At 51.8% G+C, this 16,570-nt stretch overlaps 2 protein-coding genes and 1 long non-coding RNA gene across 11 annotated transcripts in view; 1 reads left to right on the forward strand and 2 right to left on the reverse strand.

Moving 5' to 3' along the window:
* Positions 1-2,604: 2,604 nt before the first annotated feature.
* On the reverse strand, positions 2,605-10,011 carry FIGNL1 (fidgetin like 1). Of its 5 annotated transcripts, XM_089315983.1 has the most exons (5): positions 9,878-10,011; positions 9,180-9,408; positions 8,705-8,790; positions 6,430-6,543; positions 2,605-5,154 (listed from the first exon to the last, which is right to left on the reverse strand). In XM_089315983.1, the coding sequence occupies exon 5, from the start codon at positions 5,143-5,145 to the stop codon at positions 3,112-3,114; it is 2,034 nt and encodes a 677-aa protein (XP_089172109.1). In that variant the 5' UTR covers positions 5,146-5,154; positions 6,430-6,543; positions 8,705-8,790; positions 9,180-9,408; positions 9,878-10,011; the 3' UTR covers positions 2,605-3,111. The 5 variants fall into 5 exon arrangements, with proteins under 5 accessions (XP_089172109.1, XP_008246650.3, XP_089172110.1 ...); XM_008248428.5 differs by lacking the exon at positions 8,705-8,790; XM_089315984.1 differs by lacking the exon at positions 8,705-8,790 and having other exon boundaries at positions 6,430-6,563.
* On the forward strand, positions 10,011-16,474 carry LOC149121873 (uncharacterized). Of its 4 annotated transcripts, none has more exons than XR_016222932.1 (3): positions 10,011-10,736; positions 13,952-14,054; positions 15,617-16,474. It is a non-coding gene; the product is annotated as an uncharacterized LOC149121873 (long non-coding RNA). The 4 variants fall into 4 exon arrangements; XR_016222931.1 differs by lacking the exon at positions 15,617-16,474 and adding an exon at positions 14,974-15,402; XR_016222929.1 differs by having other exon boundaries at positions 10,011-14,054.
* Positions 15,026-16,570, reverse strand: part of DDC (dopa decarboxylase) — a 44,730-nt gene continuing 43,185 nt past the window's right edge. For both annotated transcript variants that reach the window (XM_089315987.1, XM_017337637.4), the window contains exon 15: positions 15,026-15,386. In XM_089315987.1, coding sequence (XP_089172113.1) covers positions 15,373-15,386 — 14 coding nt within the window. In that variant the 3' untranslated portion in view covers positions 15,026-15,372. The remainder of the gene's footprint in view (positions 15,387-16,570) is intronic.

The following is a 16,570-nucleotide window of genomic DNA, read 5'->3' on the forward strand; positions in this document are numbered from 1 at the left end:
GTAGCACTGCCCTGTTACTTTCTAGTATTTGATGCTGACGCTGGTGACACCAACTCAGTCTTCGTACCTCTTTCTCGGTGTCTCCACTTCTCTCTCCTCAGGTCAGAAGTCTCCCGTCTCCAGTTCCTTCTGCACACGGTGAAGTCTGATGGCGTCCCCACGTGTTGTGCTCAGGAAACCCCGTTCTCATTCATGACACTGCTGGCTCCCTCTCCTTCTCCACAGGATTCTCGTTACGTGGACAAGACCTTACAGAAACACTTTTCACACCACTCCCCATCTCCACCTCCTCATCTTTCTGCTCAGGGTTCTCAAGCCGGTCCACATCTTATTCCCCCATTAACTAATTTGTTGCCACCCGCTTCCATTCTCAAGCTCAGTCCTCGCTCTAAGATTTGCCATTTTGTGACCCAAGGTCTCTCCTGCCTCAGTCGCTCCTCCAGCCTGTGGCTGTCGAGGACAGACTGTGAGGCACGCTCCACGTCCTGGCTCCTTCTGTGCCTCTTACCATCCCCAGGTGTGGGAAGGGCAGCTGGCTTGCAGCACAGCCAGGTATGATGGCCAGTCGTGACTGCCTTGCCGATGGCACCATCCGTGTTCCCTTGCTGGCTCTGGGGAAGCAGCCACATTGGGAAGCACATGGTACAGAACGAGGCGACCTCCAGCCAACAGACTGCAGGAAACTACTTGGGTCCAGCCACCCGTATGAACCCGAATGTGGCTGATCTCTGGTGAGCTTGGCAGATCCTGCCAGACGGCAGCACTGGTCACACCTTCATTGGAAGCCCTGGAGCAGGGCTGTGGCTGAGCCCACCCGCAGAGCCCAGATCATTCAGGTGTGCTGCTGTAAGTCGCCAAGTGCCTGGAAATTCTGCCACACAGCCATAAACACCTGATGCAGTGGCTGCCTTGCACTTGTGGCCATTTGTGTCTTCCTGGGCTGAGTTTTTTCAGGTTGCCGGCAGAATTCAGTGCCATGCAGTTGTAGGACTCAGGTCTCTGCCGACTGTTGGGAGGGGCAGGGGTCAGCTCCCAGAGGCCTCTCTCCAACGCTCACACATGGACTCCTCTGTGTACCTGTTAGCGGGAAACTGACTTTAGAAAAATGAAGCAGGTAACAAGTTACAACTTGAGACCTTGTGGAAGCTTTCCCTGCTTCACAAGCCCTTGTGCTCCTGTGTGGTGGGGCAACCTGAAGTTACCTTCTACTTCTCGGGTCGCAGGACACACAAGAGCCAGGCCACGTGATCAGCTGCCGATTTACGCATCACTGCTGCCCAGGGACTCGGGGTTAAGTGCTATGGTTTAAACAGGACTCATACAGAAAGTGCCCACATCTTATAAGCGCTAATGGCTGAGGGAGGCTTGACCCGTTTATGTCTCTGAAGGTGAGGCCTTTGGGAAAGAAGTGGATTTATTAGGCTGCTGAGGCGGCTGTGGCTGACTCATGATGGCTCTAGTGGGAGTTCACCTAGAAGGAAGATGAAGAGTGCTCCCTGTTTCCTGGCTCACTGTGGGGCCAGCCCCTGTTTCTCTATGCACCCTTTGCCATTGCCAGGACTAATGGGGCTGCCTGACCTTGGACTATGAACCTCCAAAACTATAAACTGTATCAGCTCCTCTCAGGCATTTTAAAGTAACAAAAAACTAACACATCAACCCTGAAGGGTACAAGCTATGCCGGACTGGCCTTTGGTGGCAGGAACCCTAGCACTTGAGGCATCAGCTCTGCCTCCAAGGGTGTGCACTGGCGGGAAATTGCAAATGCAAGCAGACCCAGGACTCAAACCCAGGCACTCTCCATGGGATGCAAGCAGAAAAGAAAAACTAGAGAATTACTTGGCATCAACACCTTGGAACCTGAGCTTAGTGTCGTTTTTATAGACACAGAAAAGGACAAAGGCAATAACGAATATTGTGATATGTTTTACAATGTTAAAAGAATTAACTAAAGATAGTGTTAAAATCCAAATTCTATAAACAATATCACGTATTTCCATGGGAAAGCATTACCCACTAAACGTTTCGAAGTCCACATCAGCTGGCACTGTCCAGAGAAAATGTTTGAGCCCGAATGCAGCCTGCATGAGACCAAGGCTCTGTCTGTTGGCTGCTGCTCTGCGTTAGCAACCGGAACACCGTTACTCACTTTGTGAATGAATCGGTTCAAAAAGAATGCCAACCAGACCCAGAACCGTCCAGTCAGTGCTATCATGGAACAGTTATGTGATCCCTTTCGTTCAGGGCAGATGGAAAGTCTACACGGGTACTACTTTTCTAGAGAACAAAAGGTGTAAAAATGTGCCTAGTACTAAGCCCAAGATTTTTTTTCTGAAAAACTTACACATTTTATAAAAAGGCTCATTAAATGGCATTTAACATATTTTTGTTTGACCTAATGCCCTGTCCTCTAACAGAGGAGTAAATAAATTAAAATCCATCTACACAATGGAACCTTGGGCAATGTGTGAGAAGGTGTCACAGACATTTAAGCGACCATGGAAAGCAACTTAAAGTGCAGGCTCCACGAGTGAATGCATGGCAGGCCCACTCCTGTGTATGTGGAAGAACCTGTGCTAAAGCACTAACCAGACAACCCCCAAAGCAGCAGGAATGCAGTGATTTTTATTATTTCTATTTTCTAATATTTTTACAAGGAACAAAATGATCCATTATAAAAATCTGAAAATACTCTTTTGAATAAGTACAATTTTATAGGCTGTGAAGTAGCAATAAAATATTGTTACACACTATTTCCCCCCCAAAAAATACAACACTCCCCTCTCATTGTGTAGATATGTCTCTGACTCTAGATGGTACTTGGCTATTTCTGAAACATGTTTTCATCATTAGCCCTGATAAGGGAAGAAAAGCATAAACAATGTTACAAGTCAGCAGAACAAGGTAAAAACTGACACATCCACTCTAGCAGCCAGTACGATCTTAAATCTACTTAAATACCAATAAGCAATGCTGTTTCACTATTCCTGTTTGAGGTACAGAATTCAGAACATATCCTAAAAAATACAATGAACACATTCCATTTCCTGTGCTAAAAAATGAAGATGAATGTAATATAATGATGCTGTCTTTTAATTTCAAGTGACTCATTTACTTTCCACAACCAAAAGTTCTGTTCCAGTTTTCGTAAGTCTCCAAATCTTTCGCAGACACACTAGGCCGCACAGTTTTAAAAGCATTTTCGAAGTCAACATAAGCTATTTGTCGAACTTGGTCGGGTGTGATAGTGGTGATGTCGGCCGCCTGCAAGCTGCGGATGGGGCCCAGGGAAGCTTCTCTGCAGAGCTGGGTCACGTCCGCGCCGGAGAACCCCTCAGACTGCTGCACGATCCGCTCCGTTTCTCCCTCACTGAGGCAACACTGCTCCCTGGACATCAGATTAGCGATGATCTGTCTCCTGGCCGAGGCTTCTGGGAGGGGGATGTAGAGCCTCTTCACTAACCGTCGGCGGGCAGCCTCATCGATCTCTTGTGGCCGGTTTGTGGCTCCCACCACTAAAATGCGGTCTTCAGAAGATGTGGTTGCTCCGTCTAACTGGACCAAAAATTCGGTTTTTATCCTTCTAGAAGACTCATGCTCTCCGTCCCCCCGCTGAGATAACAGGGAATCAATTTCGTCAATAAATATCACAGCTGGCTGCTGACACCTCGCAACAGCAAACAACGCGCGGACCATTTTCTCCCCCTCACCCACCCATTTAGAAGTCAAGGACGACGCAGAGATGCTGAAGAACGTTGCTCCAGACTGACTAGCGATGCACTTGCCAATCAGAGTTTTGCCTGTGCCAGGAGGCCCAAAGAGCAGAATCCCTTTAGGGGGTCCCCGTAGCCCAGTGAAGATGTCTGGCCTCAGCATGGGCCACACAACTATCTCCTTGATGGTGGCCTTGGCAAATTCTACTCCTGCAATATCTTCCCAACTCACTGGAGGCCCGTGGTCCAGAATCTCATTCATAATAAGTTCAATCATCTTCGGCTCCAAATTCTTCAGACGCTCATCAACAGGCTGTGTGGGTTCCGTGGGCCCTGCCCCGCAAGGCTTATTACACTGCATTCCTCCACTCTGCTCTCCCCCATCTTGCTTAGGTACAGGAGGAACAAACTTCCCAAATATTCCTCGGGATCGACCAGCTCCTAGAGACTTCTTAACGCCACCGTATGAGGACCCTGACGCCCGCTGGGGCTGGTGACACTTCTTTTGCTGATCTACCCACAGTTGTTCTTTGGCAGTTTTAAAGGTGGGCAGGCTGCTCTCTTCCCTTTGGCCATTTTCTTCCATTCTACTCAAAGTCCTGTTTGGTATTGGGTTGGAAAGTGCATCAATGAAGCCAGAACCATAAAAAGCCTTCCTTTTCCGTGGGTTCTCACAGCCAGAGGGAAAACAAGACTGATCGGATGAGAACACACCTAGTCCTACACTGGCTCTCGGAGAGCTGTGGTTTTCCTTTTTGACATTTCCGAATAATGGTGTGGTGTGGAATCTGGCAGTGGCCGACTCACCCGATGGTGCTGAGAGTGTGGGGCAGGTATCGGGGGTACTGGTCACAGCGGGTGGCTGGCCACTTGGAGGACACCTCAGGAGGCTGCTCTCTGGGCTGTCCCGCACCCTGTCCACATCGTGCACTGAGTTAGGCAGCAGGTCACCCTCTCTAGAACCTCCAGAAACACTGAATTTGGGAAGCTCTAAGACGGGGTTCCCCTTGTGGATTACTACTGAGGCTTCCGCAGGTTCTAAGAGACAGTCTTTGGATTTTTTGCCAGCTTGCATCATCTTCTGTACACTGCTCATTTTGAAAACATTATTTATTGACAATCCAGACTGCCACTTGTCACTGTCAGTTTGTTGAGATCTTGCCAAAGCTAAAATGCTTGCTGCATAGTTATTCAAGCCAGTTTTAATATTGTCAGAATCAATAATTGCAGAATATTTCTCTGCATACCTTTTGAACAGTCTGGTGGCACAGACCTGGGAGATCTCAGAGTTTGCCCAGGCATACTGAATGCGTAAGATCTGTGCGCGGTAGGCATCAGCCTTCTGTTCAGATGTACACGTGCCAGATGTAATCGCAAAATAATTCTTTTGCCACTCACTCAGATGTACAGACCTAGAGCTGGAGGTCTGCATTTTATAGTTCTACAACAAATGGGAAACAAGAAAAAAATCAGGGCCAAGAAGAAAACAAAGACATAACACTTTAAACATAGTTTTTTAAAATCTCTGCTAATATGAAGGCCAGTACCCTTGACTTTTAACACATAAGATAAATTTAGGGGCTAGAGGTACTGCAATGGTATAAAGCCCTGGCATCCCATATGGGTACCAGTTGGAGCCCTCTCTGATACACTTTTTTTCTTTTTTTTAAAGATTTATTTTATTTATTTGAAAGACAGAGTTACAGAGAGAGGCAGAGATAGAGAGGTCTTCCATCTGCTGGTTCATTCCCCAGATGGCTGCAAGGGCTGGAGCTGCACCAGGAGCCAGAAGCTTCCTTCGGGTCTCCCACGTGGGTTCAGGTGCCCAAGGACTTGGGCCATCTTCCACTGTTTTCTCAGGCCATAGCAGAGAGCTGGATTGGAAGAGGAGCAGCCGGGACTAGAACTGGTGCCAACATGGGATGCTGGTGCCTCAGGCCAGGGCTTTAACCTGCTGTGCCACAGCGCCGGCCCCAAGGCTGGTACACTTCTAATCCAGCTCCCTGCTAATGTGCCTGGAAGAGCAGCAGAAGATGGACCCAGTGCTTGGGCCCTTAGCATCCACGTGGGAGACCCAGAAGAAGCTTCTGGCTTTGGATCGGCCCAGCTCCAGCCGTTGTGGTCATTTGAGGAGTGAACCAGAAAATAGATACTACATTTGATCTTAGCCAAAAGGCTGAGAAGCAATCGAACCAGAAAATAGAAGACCACTCTCTCTTTCTCTCTGCCTCCGCCTCTCTGTAACTCTGCTTTTCAAATAAATAAATAAATCTTTTTAAAAACAAAGGATAAATTTAAAAGGACAGATAATAAGGCAAATATCTAATTAACCACAGATTTCAAGTATTCAAGACACAAAGATATTCTGATATAAAGTCTTCATTATATTAATAATGACTTTTATGAATTGTTTGAATTCAGATGGCTTACACGAAAATGATTTAAACTTAATCAGCAAAAGAGAGGCGATATGAAAGAATAATAGAACCACTGTTACACAAACCAAACCAGTTCAAGAACTTCACTTTGATCTCTTAAAAGAAAGCAGATGAGTGGTTTAAGTAAGCCTCTTTACTGTAACTGAAGCTTGTTTTCTTATCTGTAAAATGGAAGAACTATTGTTGAGTATCCAGTCAAGTGATAAATATGAAATTAATGTGAAAACAAGTATTATTATGGCTGTTGCACAAATGAAGGCAAGAGTTTAGGAACTTACAGCCAGTTGCGAATGGTGCCAGAAGTCAAAGCCAAGCAGTTCCACTCCAGGCACTGTGCACTTCACCGAGTATGCAATGTTCCTTGATGGCACCACCAAAAGTCACAGACTGAGCTAAACAGAACACAGATGGGCTGTGATACATGAGACGTCTTCAACGACCACTCACAAACACGCACTTGCGACAGGATGGGCCAAATCTCTCACAACTTCCCAAATTCATGCAAGCAACACTGTTCCAATTAACGAAATATAAAACAAGCTAAGTAGTCTGCTTTCTAGGTTTCTTCCCTCAAGTTGTTTTCATAAGCTTCCTCACACGAAGTTGTATTTTAATAAAACTGTGGGTAAATGCATCATGCTGTGGGATGTGAAGAATGGACACAACTCTAAGCAAATTTGTAAGAAAACGTCCGTTTTCCAGGAATACAAAATAAAATAGAAACAAAACATTCAAATGCTTTGTTTCATCTTTCAAATTACCTGTAAGCACAGGTTCATAATCAGCAAGTTCTTTTAGTGCAAGAGACACTAACAGATGTAACACAGCATTTTATCTCCCATAATGCCCTGCAAAGAATCTGTCATATTGCAGACTAGCACTCATCAATCTTTGTTCAAAGAAAATAAGAAAATTTAATACCCATTGAGATTGTACTTAAAGCTATAAACTTCAGTTAAGAATAGAAGTGACGCCTTTGGAGAAGCAGTTCCCCCTCCTTCCCACTACGCTGAAATCAAGCCCCAGTACGCGGTTTCTGATACAGACACAGACATTACCAAGTCCTACTCGGCACAGTCCCCGACACTGCCTCCCTCAGCTTAAAGCTTCCTTGCCCAGCTTCTCCATCTCTTACTAAAGTAACTCACTAAATTAGGAAATTGTACAGATTACCTTGAAGTCCCAATCACAAAACTCAGGAGGGTCATTTATCTTCTCTACAGGTAAAGTCTTGTCTGGAGGGGTTTTCCAGGAGTCCCAGGCCCTGAACAAAGACCTACATCTGCAGGTAGCCCCCAGACTACAGACTGAGTCATCATCAAAATTCCCCAGAGAATACCATATCACTGACCAATCACAGGAGGGCTATGAGCCCTGTGCCAAACCAGAGACCTGCAGAGCGGCTGCACTCACACCTCTCAACCGCAACTTCAATCTACCAGATCTCCTCTTAACTCCTCAGGGAATCTGGGAATTCAGCAAGAGAGCTCCTGACGCCTTGCTCTGATCTTTGCAAATCAATACCCACTTCTCCCACTGCTCTGACTCAGTGACCAGCTGGCTGCACACGGGGCAAGTGGCCCAGGTTTTGGAATTCCACAACAAACATTACCCCAACTCTTATTTTAATCTCTTTTATGCAATACTGAAGTCAGACACCAAAAACACTTAGCCTAAACCTTCAGAGTCATTACTCACCCTCTCCTCCCCATGGCTCCACTGTGCTCCGTCACCCACAGTCCTGCGATTCTCCAGCGGCCCAGGGGTTGTCACTGTTCCCAGAAAGCCCCCTTTGCTACCTTCCCTCTCACCGTCTCTGTCAATATTCCTCTCCCAAGCCTCAGTCCTTCCTTTCAATTCAATTATCCACAAATATGGACACCGATAACCAAAACTGCTTGCCCATCACGGATCAGCACAGCCCTGGTCCTACAACCATTATCAAGCCGATTTAGCCTTTCTCAGACCTAACAATCAGGGAGAGTCAGCAGCAAACAGGCACTGCATTTTAACCCTGGATTTGAAAACGTTCTGATTAAGAATGTACTAAGTGTCTTCCTAAGCAGACAACTGGCTTCTGCGAGCAGAACTGCCTTCTACTATATTTGCACTTTCAGTACCTGCAGCAACGTACGCACTGGGATAGCCGCCGTTAAACGCGGCCAGGGCCCCTCGCAGACCCGGCTCTCAGAGACAGAACGGGACAGGCCAGAGCCCAGGACCCGGCGCCCGTGTGCACAGCACTCCATGGCCTGCCGGCAGGGCCCGGACACACCTCCCAACATCGGTGAGTACCTGCAGCAGGTGCGCACGTGACCCCCTGGACATCAGCGAGTACCTGTAGCAGGTGCGCACGTGACCCCCTGGACATCAGCTAGTACATATAGCAGGTGCGCACGTGACCCCCTGGACATCAGCGAGTACCTGTAGCAGGTGCGCACGTGACCCCCTGGACATCGGCTGGTACCTGTAGCAGGTGCGCACGTGACCCCCTGGACATCAGCTAGTACATATAGCAGGTGCGCACGTGACCCCCTGGACATCAGCGAGTACCTGTAGCAGGTGCGCACGTGACCCCCTGGACATCAGCTGGTACCTGTAGCAGGTGCGCACGTGACCCCCTGGACATCAGCTGGTACCTGTAGCAGGTGCGCACATGACCCCCTGGACATCAGCTAGTACCTGTAGCAGGTGCGCACGTGACCCCCTGGACATCAGCTAGTACCTGTAGCAGGTGCGCACGTGACCCCCTGGACATCAGCTAGTACCTGCAGCAGATGCGCACGTGACCCCCCTGGACATCAGCTGGTACCTGTAGCAGGTGCGCACGTGACCCCCTGGACATCAGCTAGTACATATAGCAGGTGCGCACGTGACCCCCTGGACATCAGCGAGTACCTGTAGCAGGTGCGCACGTGACCCCCTGGACATCAGCTGGTACCTGCAGCAGGTGCGCACGTGACCCCCTGGACATCAGCGAGTACCTGTAGCAGGTGCGCACGTGACCCCCCTGGACATCAGCTGGTACCTGTAGCAGGTGCGCACGTGACCCCGACAGGGTCTGTTCATCCGCAGAGCACTGGTTCTCGGCTCACTGCGCATTCCTCGCGAGGCACCAGCCTTCTCACTGCAGGTCACCGGGTCCAGCCGACCGCGGCTCCGACGCCGGCATCCCTCGTCCGAAAGCCTGGGTGGGCCACGCAGCTTCGGGGCACAGCCGAACGCGAAATCCACGCGCGTCTCATTCGCGCATCAACCTGAAGGAGATTTTATTCAGCATCTTACGGACTGCCGCGCGTGGGGCAGATTCACGGGGTCTTGTTTCCTACTTACGACCCGGAGCCACACTCGAATCTTCAGATTTCAGCGCATTTCCGGCGTGGGCTTAGTGACGCTCGCCCCGCCGGGAGCCCCGCACGTCCCTGCTCAGGCGCGCCGGAGCCGCCTCCCTCCCTGCCCCGCGCCCCGCGCCCCGCGCCCCGCGCCCCGCGCCCCGCGCCCCGCGCCCCGCGCCCCGCGCCCCGCGCCCCGCGCCCCGCCGGCTCCAGTCGCCCCCTCACAGCGCCCCTCACACGGAGGATGCAGAGCGGGGCGCCGAGGGCACGACCGCCGCCAGACCGGACCCCGCCGGCCCCGGCTGACCCACGGACGCCCCGGCTGACCCACGGACGCCGAGCCCGCCCCGCTCACCCGGGCATCCGCCCGGCTCCGGCCGCCACTGCCCACCTGCAGCCGCGCGCCTGCGAACGCCAACCGCTTCCGAAAAGCGCGGGGCCCGGCGTGCGCCTGCGCCCTGGGACGCCCGGGCCTGCGCCGAGCGTGCGTGCGTGCGTGCGTGCGTGCGTCGTGGCGCGGCGGGGCGGGGCGGGGCCGCCGGGGCGGCTGGGGCGCGCCCGTGAGGGCGGAGGGTCTGTGGCGTCCCCGCCGCGGGGCCTGCCTGGCCCGGGTTCCGTGCGCCTCCGCGGGCCGTGGGGAGGCCGGCTCCGTGCCTTTAGAGGGCGGAGCGCGCGGCCGGGTTCGGGCGGTAGCGAGGAAGGGTGAACGCCAGAGCCGCGTCCGGTCCACCTGGCGGACAAGGCCGAGGGTGGCTGGGTGGGGCGGGCAGGCCTGGCGCCCGCCGCGGTGGCGCAGAGCCCCTCGGCAGAGCTGGTGCGTGGGAGACGAATTTGGTGAGCGATCTGGTGCTTGGACGCGGAAGTCCCCCGCCGCAGCACGGAGCTAGGGGCCCAGCTGCGCGCCTGGCGAGGAGGGAGAGCCGATGGGTCAGCCTCGGGCTGCCTCCGGCCCCTCTTCAGAGGACGCTTCCTGGTACCGGCCCGGGGCCGCGGGTTCGTGCTGACCGCTCGCAGAACAGCGGTTCTGGTTGAGGACCCCCCCCCCCCGGGTGGTCTTGTGGCGCGTGACGTGAGTGCCTGTGGGTCTGGTCTCTGTGTCAGGGCCTTGTGCGGGAGCTCAGTCCCAAACTGCAGGTTTGCAGGATTTCTGGCGCCTCACGTGGGGCAAGCCGGGTGGGCAGGGCTGTCTGCGTGGTCGCTTCCCTCAAGGACCACCCTGCCAGCGGGGTTCACGTGTGTCCCCCAGACAGGTATGTGGGAGTCCTGACCACCCCACCCCCACCTGTGCTGTGGCCTTATTCCGAAGCAGGGTCCTGGCTGATGTGATGGAGCTAAGATGACATCACTCTGGGTGAGGGGGACCTAAAGGGGGGACGAGGACCCTGTGCCGGCACAGCAGAGGAGGGTGGTGTTCCCAGACTCCGAGTTGTCCCTGCCAACCCCGTTATTCGGCTCTGCCCTCTGGGACCGTGATGGGATCCATTTCTGCTGTTGAAGGCTCTAGGGTCATGGACTTCATTCAGCAGCCCTGGGAGTGAGCGAGCCCAGTGTCCTCACAACATCGGGCCAGGGTGCTGCAGCGACTGAGCCGGGCTCTCCAGGGTTTAGGTCCAGCCCCACTGCTCAGAGGCCTCCAGGGATGTCGGGCAGTAGAGCAGCTGATGTTTGAGGCGCCCTCAGCTCGGAGCCTGCCCCGCGGGAGCTGCCCGGTGCAGGGCTGAGGACTGAAAGGGAACCCACCTTGCTGGGGATTTTTCTACTTTCAGACAGACTGTCTCGTTTTCATGACATACTGGCGTCTCAGGTGTAGAGGATAGCTTCGAGGGAGCCTTGTTTGCGGTTCACTTTGTCCCGTGGAAGAATTTTCTTAACCTGTTCCCAGCCTTCGGTTTTCCCCGTGTTCACCTTCGGTGCCCTGCAGGAAGTCCACTGCACCTGCTCCCGGGCTGGTCTTTGTTTTTCTTCCCACTGAAACAAACCAAGCAACCCTGTCTCTCCGAATGTCACTTGCTGTTTGGAGCTGCAGGGCAGCCTTTGAAACTGAAGTCAATGTGATGTTTGCAGACTGGCCAAGTCCTCTCACTGGGTGGCCCATCCAGATTCTCATGGGACTTGACTCCCTCTCACGACACCTGTGGACACCTCCCTTAGGAGGGGTGGAGTCTGGATTGGACCTTGAACACTTTGGGACCCGTGGGTCCCCTGGAATTCAGCCCACTTCCTTGTCGCTCCCCCTCTTCATGGAGGAACGACACAGGACCCTGCACTGTTCTTTCGTCTGCTCGGCCCTCCCCGGGTTTGCTGCTGGTTCTTCCCGGGTTGGCTACTATCCCTTCCACCTCCGTGGAAGGGCAGTTCCCCCTGGCCACATTCCCCACTTCCGCAGGGGAGCGGCACACGCCGGCCGGCTCTCTCGGGGGCTGCACAGGTATTCCTTCAGATGTTCCCCTTAGATGTTCCTGGTGAATGCCGTCTCTCTCCTCCTTTATAGTCCTCCTCCGCCAATCCTAACTCGGCTGCCCACACGCCGAGTACGCTGCTCTCCTCCAATCAGGAGCAAGTCCTACAGTTTATTAGTTGAACTGGAGGCAGCTGTGCGGAAGCTGTTTACTTCTCTCCCAGCGCCATATTGTGGGAGAGCAGATGCATACAATAAGTCTTAATTCCAGTAACTCAGTCTAGTCCGGTTTGCTCCCCACACTTCCTTTCCTCCTTTTTTCTCTTTCCTCAACCTCCTAATACACATCTCTGCTTTGAGAACCTCCACCCAAGTTTCTCCAAGATGGGAGTTCCAGTTTTCCCCTGTTTATGCAAGTTCTTTGTCAGGAAGAAAAAGTGGAGTGGCATTGGCTAAAGATACTTAGAGTGGAGACTGCACCAGCAGCTGCACTCGCGAACCAGGCTGCAGGCACACCCACTGCAGGTGCTGAGGCCTGGGCTGAGGGACAGCTCACTGTAAACCATTTGTAAAAGCCCTGTGCCTGCATGTAGGTGAGGTGGAGCATCCCCTACCCAACTAAGCAGAAAGGAAGTTCCATATGGGAATATGTGTTCCCTAGGGCAGCTCACATGGGACTGCAGACCCGGGCAGCAGGCAGTGGTGGTGGCACTGCTGCAAGGCTTGGTCCGCACAGAATGCTAGAAGGGGCGAGGTGCAACAGACGCACCTGCAAGGCCGGAGTAGGTCAAGTACGGAGTTCCGTATTTAGGAATAGACCCCTAAGTGTCTCTGAGCTTTCTATCTGGAAAGTTGTGACAACACAGGTTTTATTCCTGGTGAGGCACGTGAGTGCCACTCCATGTGGTGTCCCTGTGATTTCTCTCATACACCCCTGCTTCCCTGAATTACCACCCTCAGTTCCTTCTGAGGAGATAGACTGACTCTTGTCAGTGCCAATCACAACTCCCGATGAGCAAGTGATGTGAGTGCCACCACCCCCTTGTGACTTGACTCCTTCAGTGTGGCCACCCTTTTGTAAATGCATGCTCAGCTGCTTGAATGGTTTATCCCAATTGCAATCGTAATTATTCCCACATAAATGTAATATTCTCTATTCCCAACAAGCTTGATTTTATTTGTGATTGACAAGCTTCTTCTCACAGTACTTTCTTGCCTTCTGTTTATTACAAGGGTAGGTCCTGACAGGTAACACAGAGGTGCTGAGAAAATAGATTTTGACAAGAAACACAGTAACAAAAGCAAAAAAAGCAAAAAAAAAAAAAATCCAAATGTTTTACATCTGGGATTTATGTAATTCAGAAAAGCAGTAAAAGATCAAAAAAACCTTTAGCCATTCTCCATAGGTTTCCTTAAATATAGGCTCCCTGTGATAAATATCAGTTTCTAATCTGCCACCTCTGCTGGATTCCCAGTCCGGGCCACAGGTACTGGTATGAGTTGGGCAGGAAGTCAGTGAGGAACTAAGCTAAGGACAGCCACACCTAACCCCTGTGTGTAGCCCAGATCCCATCACCTGTGCCTGGTTAGACTCAGCACACCTCTTGGGCAGCTGAGCCTCACTTCCACTCAGGCACCAGACGGCCTGATGCCTTCCTGCGGCCTCACCCAAAGCCTGCCTCCTTCAGATGCTCCTCAGGCCTGCCCTGGAACCTCCCCTCATACATGAGGAGGAGCCGGCCTGGGTGGGGCAGTTCTCTCTGGATGCCTGCACTCAGGTGTGCTTGTGTACTGTCTTCTTGTCTTTCAGTGAATCCTGCTTTTCTGTCCACCTGTGTCTACATCTCCTGGTTGTATTATCACACGTGGGACGGCAAGGAGCTAGTTTAAGTCTAGCTGGGGGTCTCGGTCCCCAGGGCATAATTCGGGGACCCTTATCCCCATAGCAGTGTGGAGTTTGTTATTCAAAGCCGCCTTCCCTTAGTCTTCCCTCTTGATTCCCTTTGGACTCTGCCCTTAGGAAGGGACCAGCTGGTGACAGCCCCTTCTCCTCCTCTTTTTCTCCAGGCACCTTCTGGGGTTGGAATGTGTCAGCCTGAACAGGATTCTCTGGTTTCAGGGATTGTTGCTGTTTGCAGGACTGTACGGAGGAGGAGTAATAGGATCACAAGTTACATCCCTTCTATCAACTGCTATTTGCATTCAGATCTAGCTGGTTCTTTTTCAACAGCAGGGTTGAGGTGCTTACTCAGAAGATACCAGGGGCCATCACAGCACCACCTAGCTCCCTTGCCAGCAGTAGTCTCTGCAAAGTAAGAATTAAATGAAAATTTAAGACTATCACAGAACAATGCCGTAGTTACGTTTTTGTTAAATAAACCAGAAGGAAATACAACCTCCTATTCCTATCGTTGGGTGGTGTTTGGTCCCCAAGGTCTTAGGTTAATGGCACTAAGAGGCTGGAAACGTCATCCAGTTATGGTGTTTGAAGACAGAGCCTTTGGGTGGTGATTGGATTGGGTCCTTGGTGTGGAGCCCCCATGATGAGATCTTGGTGGCTTCCTAAGAGACCACGTAGACACCGATGTGGACAAGCACATCCTGTCTTGTTGCTGTGTGATGTCTTGCACCACTTCACAGCTCTGCCAACGAGAACTCTTTCACCAGAGGCTGAACCAGTCGAGCCCTGGGCCAAAATCAAGCTTTTCCCCTGTAAAGCGGCTGCCTTGGGGATTGCATTACAGAGGCAAGGAGCTAATACAGGGAGTGATGTTGTTGGAAAAAATGCCACATCCTCACTGGAATCCATGGGAACACTCCAGTTGTTTATTGGCCATGACACCATAGGGCAGTCTAGGTGACCAAGGCCCAGAAAGTCAGATCTCCCATCACAGCAGGAGAACTTGGTCTCATTGCTTGGATCTGGGTGTCACTTGATTCCAGATGTATTTCCTTAGAAACTAAGCAAAATGTGTATGTTAATGCATTGAAAATACTGCCTGACAGATACCAGACACTCAAACAAATGGTGCACAAATGAATGCCATTAGAAATATCCCAGGAGCCTTCCCTTCCCCTGTCTGTCGTAGGTGGCAAGTCTGCAACACAAGAACCATTTGGACACAACACAGCACAGGAAGATCCAGTCATTGCGCTGTAGCTGTTTATTAAGCATTTAGGCACAGGACTGCAGGCAATCTAGAGATCACAGGCCCAAACTCGGGTCACGTGAGCACACTGTCCTGGGAAATAGCTTTTCTTGCCACAACCAATGGCTTCAAGGACATCAAAATCACAAATAGTGAATAGAAGCTGTAGCCACCAGGATCAACTTCACACAGCAAATGATATCTCCTCATGGATGGGACAGAGAGCAGACATCACGAAGCTCTGGGTAGCTGGGGAAGGAGGTGACCCACACGGGATCTGGTTCATGCAGTCGGGATTACGTTTATTTTTTTCTTCTCATTCTGGTTTTCAGACACACTTCAACTTTTGGTCTCTACAGGAAAAAGAAATAGGGTAAATATATGGCTACATTCAAAAACAGAATTTTGCATGCACCTTAATTGAGTATAGAAAAGGGGTAGGCTACTTTGCATGGTAGGAGGCAGCAGTGTGATGTAAAAAAGTTGGAACAAGGAAAGGAGGTTTGTTGCCAGTCTGGTTTCTCCAGTGACATTTTTATGCATGTCAACTGGAATCTCTAATTTCCTACCCACTGCAAAACAGGGACAGCGCCTGCCTTCCCTGGGAACTACGCACGCATGCAATGATGGCCTCAGATAAACACGAATGAAGCCAAGGTGTGGACGTTTCCGTCGTTCTAATTAATCAGAGTAAGGTGCTTTCCTCGTGACTGACTGCCGTAAGCCCTGTGTCTTTCGAAGGCTGCCCCCATGTCTGCATTTTGGGTCTGTGGCAAGTTCACGCCACGGGAACGAAGACCGGAGAAAGGGGCCTTGGTTTCGAGCGGATCTGAGCTGGGTCTCACAGGGTCATGTGGGCTACAGGGATGGGCTGAGGGGGTGAGGCTTGTTCCTTAGGTTCGCACAGGTGTGGGCGGCAGGCAGCGTCACTGGAGTGCCCGCCGGCCTGCCACAGTTCTGTGCTCTGCATCGCAGTGTGGTCTACAGCAAAGCGGACCCTGGGAGCACTTGGTCTTGCGTGTGGGAGAGACACGAGACCTGGGTTGAGTTCCCAGCTCCTGGCCGCAGCCCCCCAAGTGTTGCAGGCATTTGGGATGTGCACCAGGAGACGGGAGCTCTGAGCTCTGTCTCAAGTTAAAAATAAAAAAGTGGGGTTGGTGTTGTGGCCTAGCAGGTGACACCTGGGACAGTGGCATCCCATACGGTGCCGGCTGGAGCCCTGCCTGCCCCACTGAGGTCCAGCGCCCTGCTAAGGGCCTGGGCAAAGTGGAGGAAGGTGGCCCACGTGCTTGGGTCCCTGGACCCACGTGGGAGACCCCGAGGGAGCTCCTGGCTCCCTGCTTCAGCTCGGCCCAGGCCTGTTAGGGCCACTTAGGGAGTGACCAGCGGATAGATGGCTCTGTGTCTAACTCTGCCTTTCGAATAAACACGTCTTAGAAGTGAAGTAGAAATCGAAGCTTCATGACTGTTACGTCTCGCCCCTTCCACTTCTCCAGACGTGGTTTGCATCCCTCACGTTACATGGAGGCGGTTCCTC

This window comes from Oryctolagus cuniculus, chromosome 16, assembly GCF_051225735.1.
Source record: "Oryctolagus cuniculus isolate XC-2025 breed Fujian yellow rabbit chromosome 16, ASM5122573v1, whole genome shotgun sequence".
Classification (NCBI taxonomy): Eukaryota; Metazoa; Chordata; class Mammalia; order Lagomorpha; family Leporidae; genus Oryctolagus; species Oryctolagus cuniculus.

Bases quoted from the DNA above. Each gene is read 5' to 3' on its own strand.
- FIGNL1 (XM_008248428.5), bottom strand. From the start codon at position 5,145: ATGCAGACCTCCAGCTCTAGGTCTGTACATCTGAGTGAGTGGCAAAAG.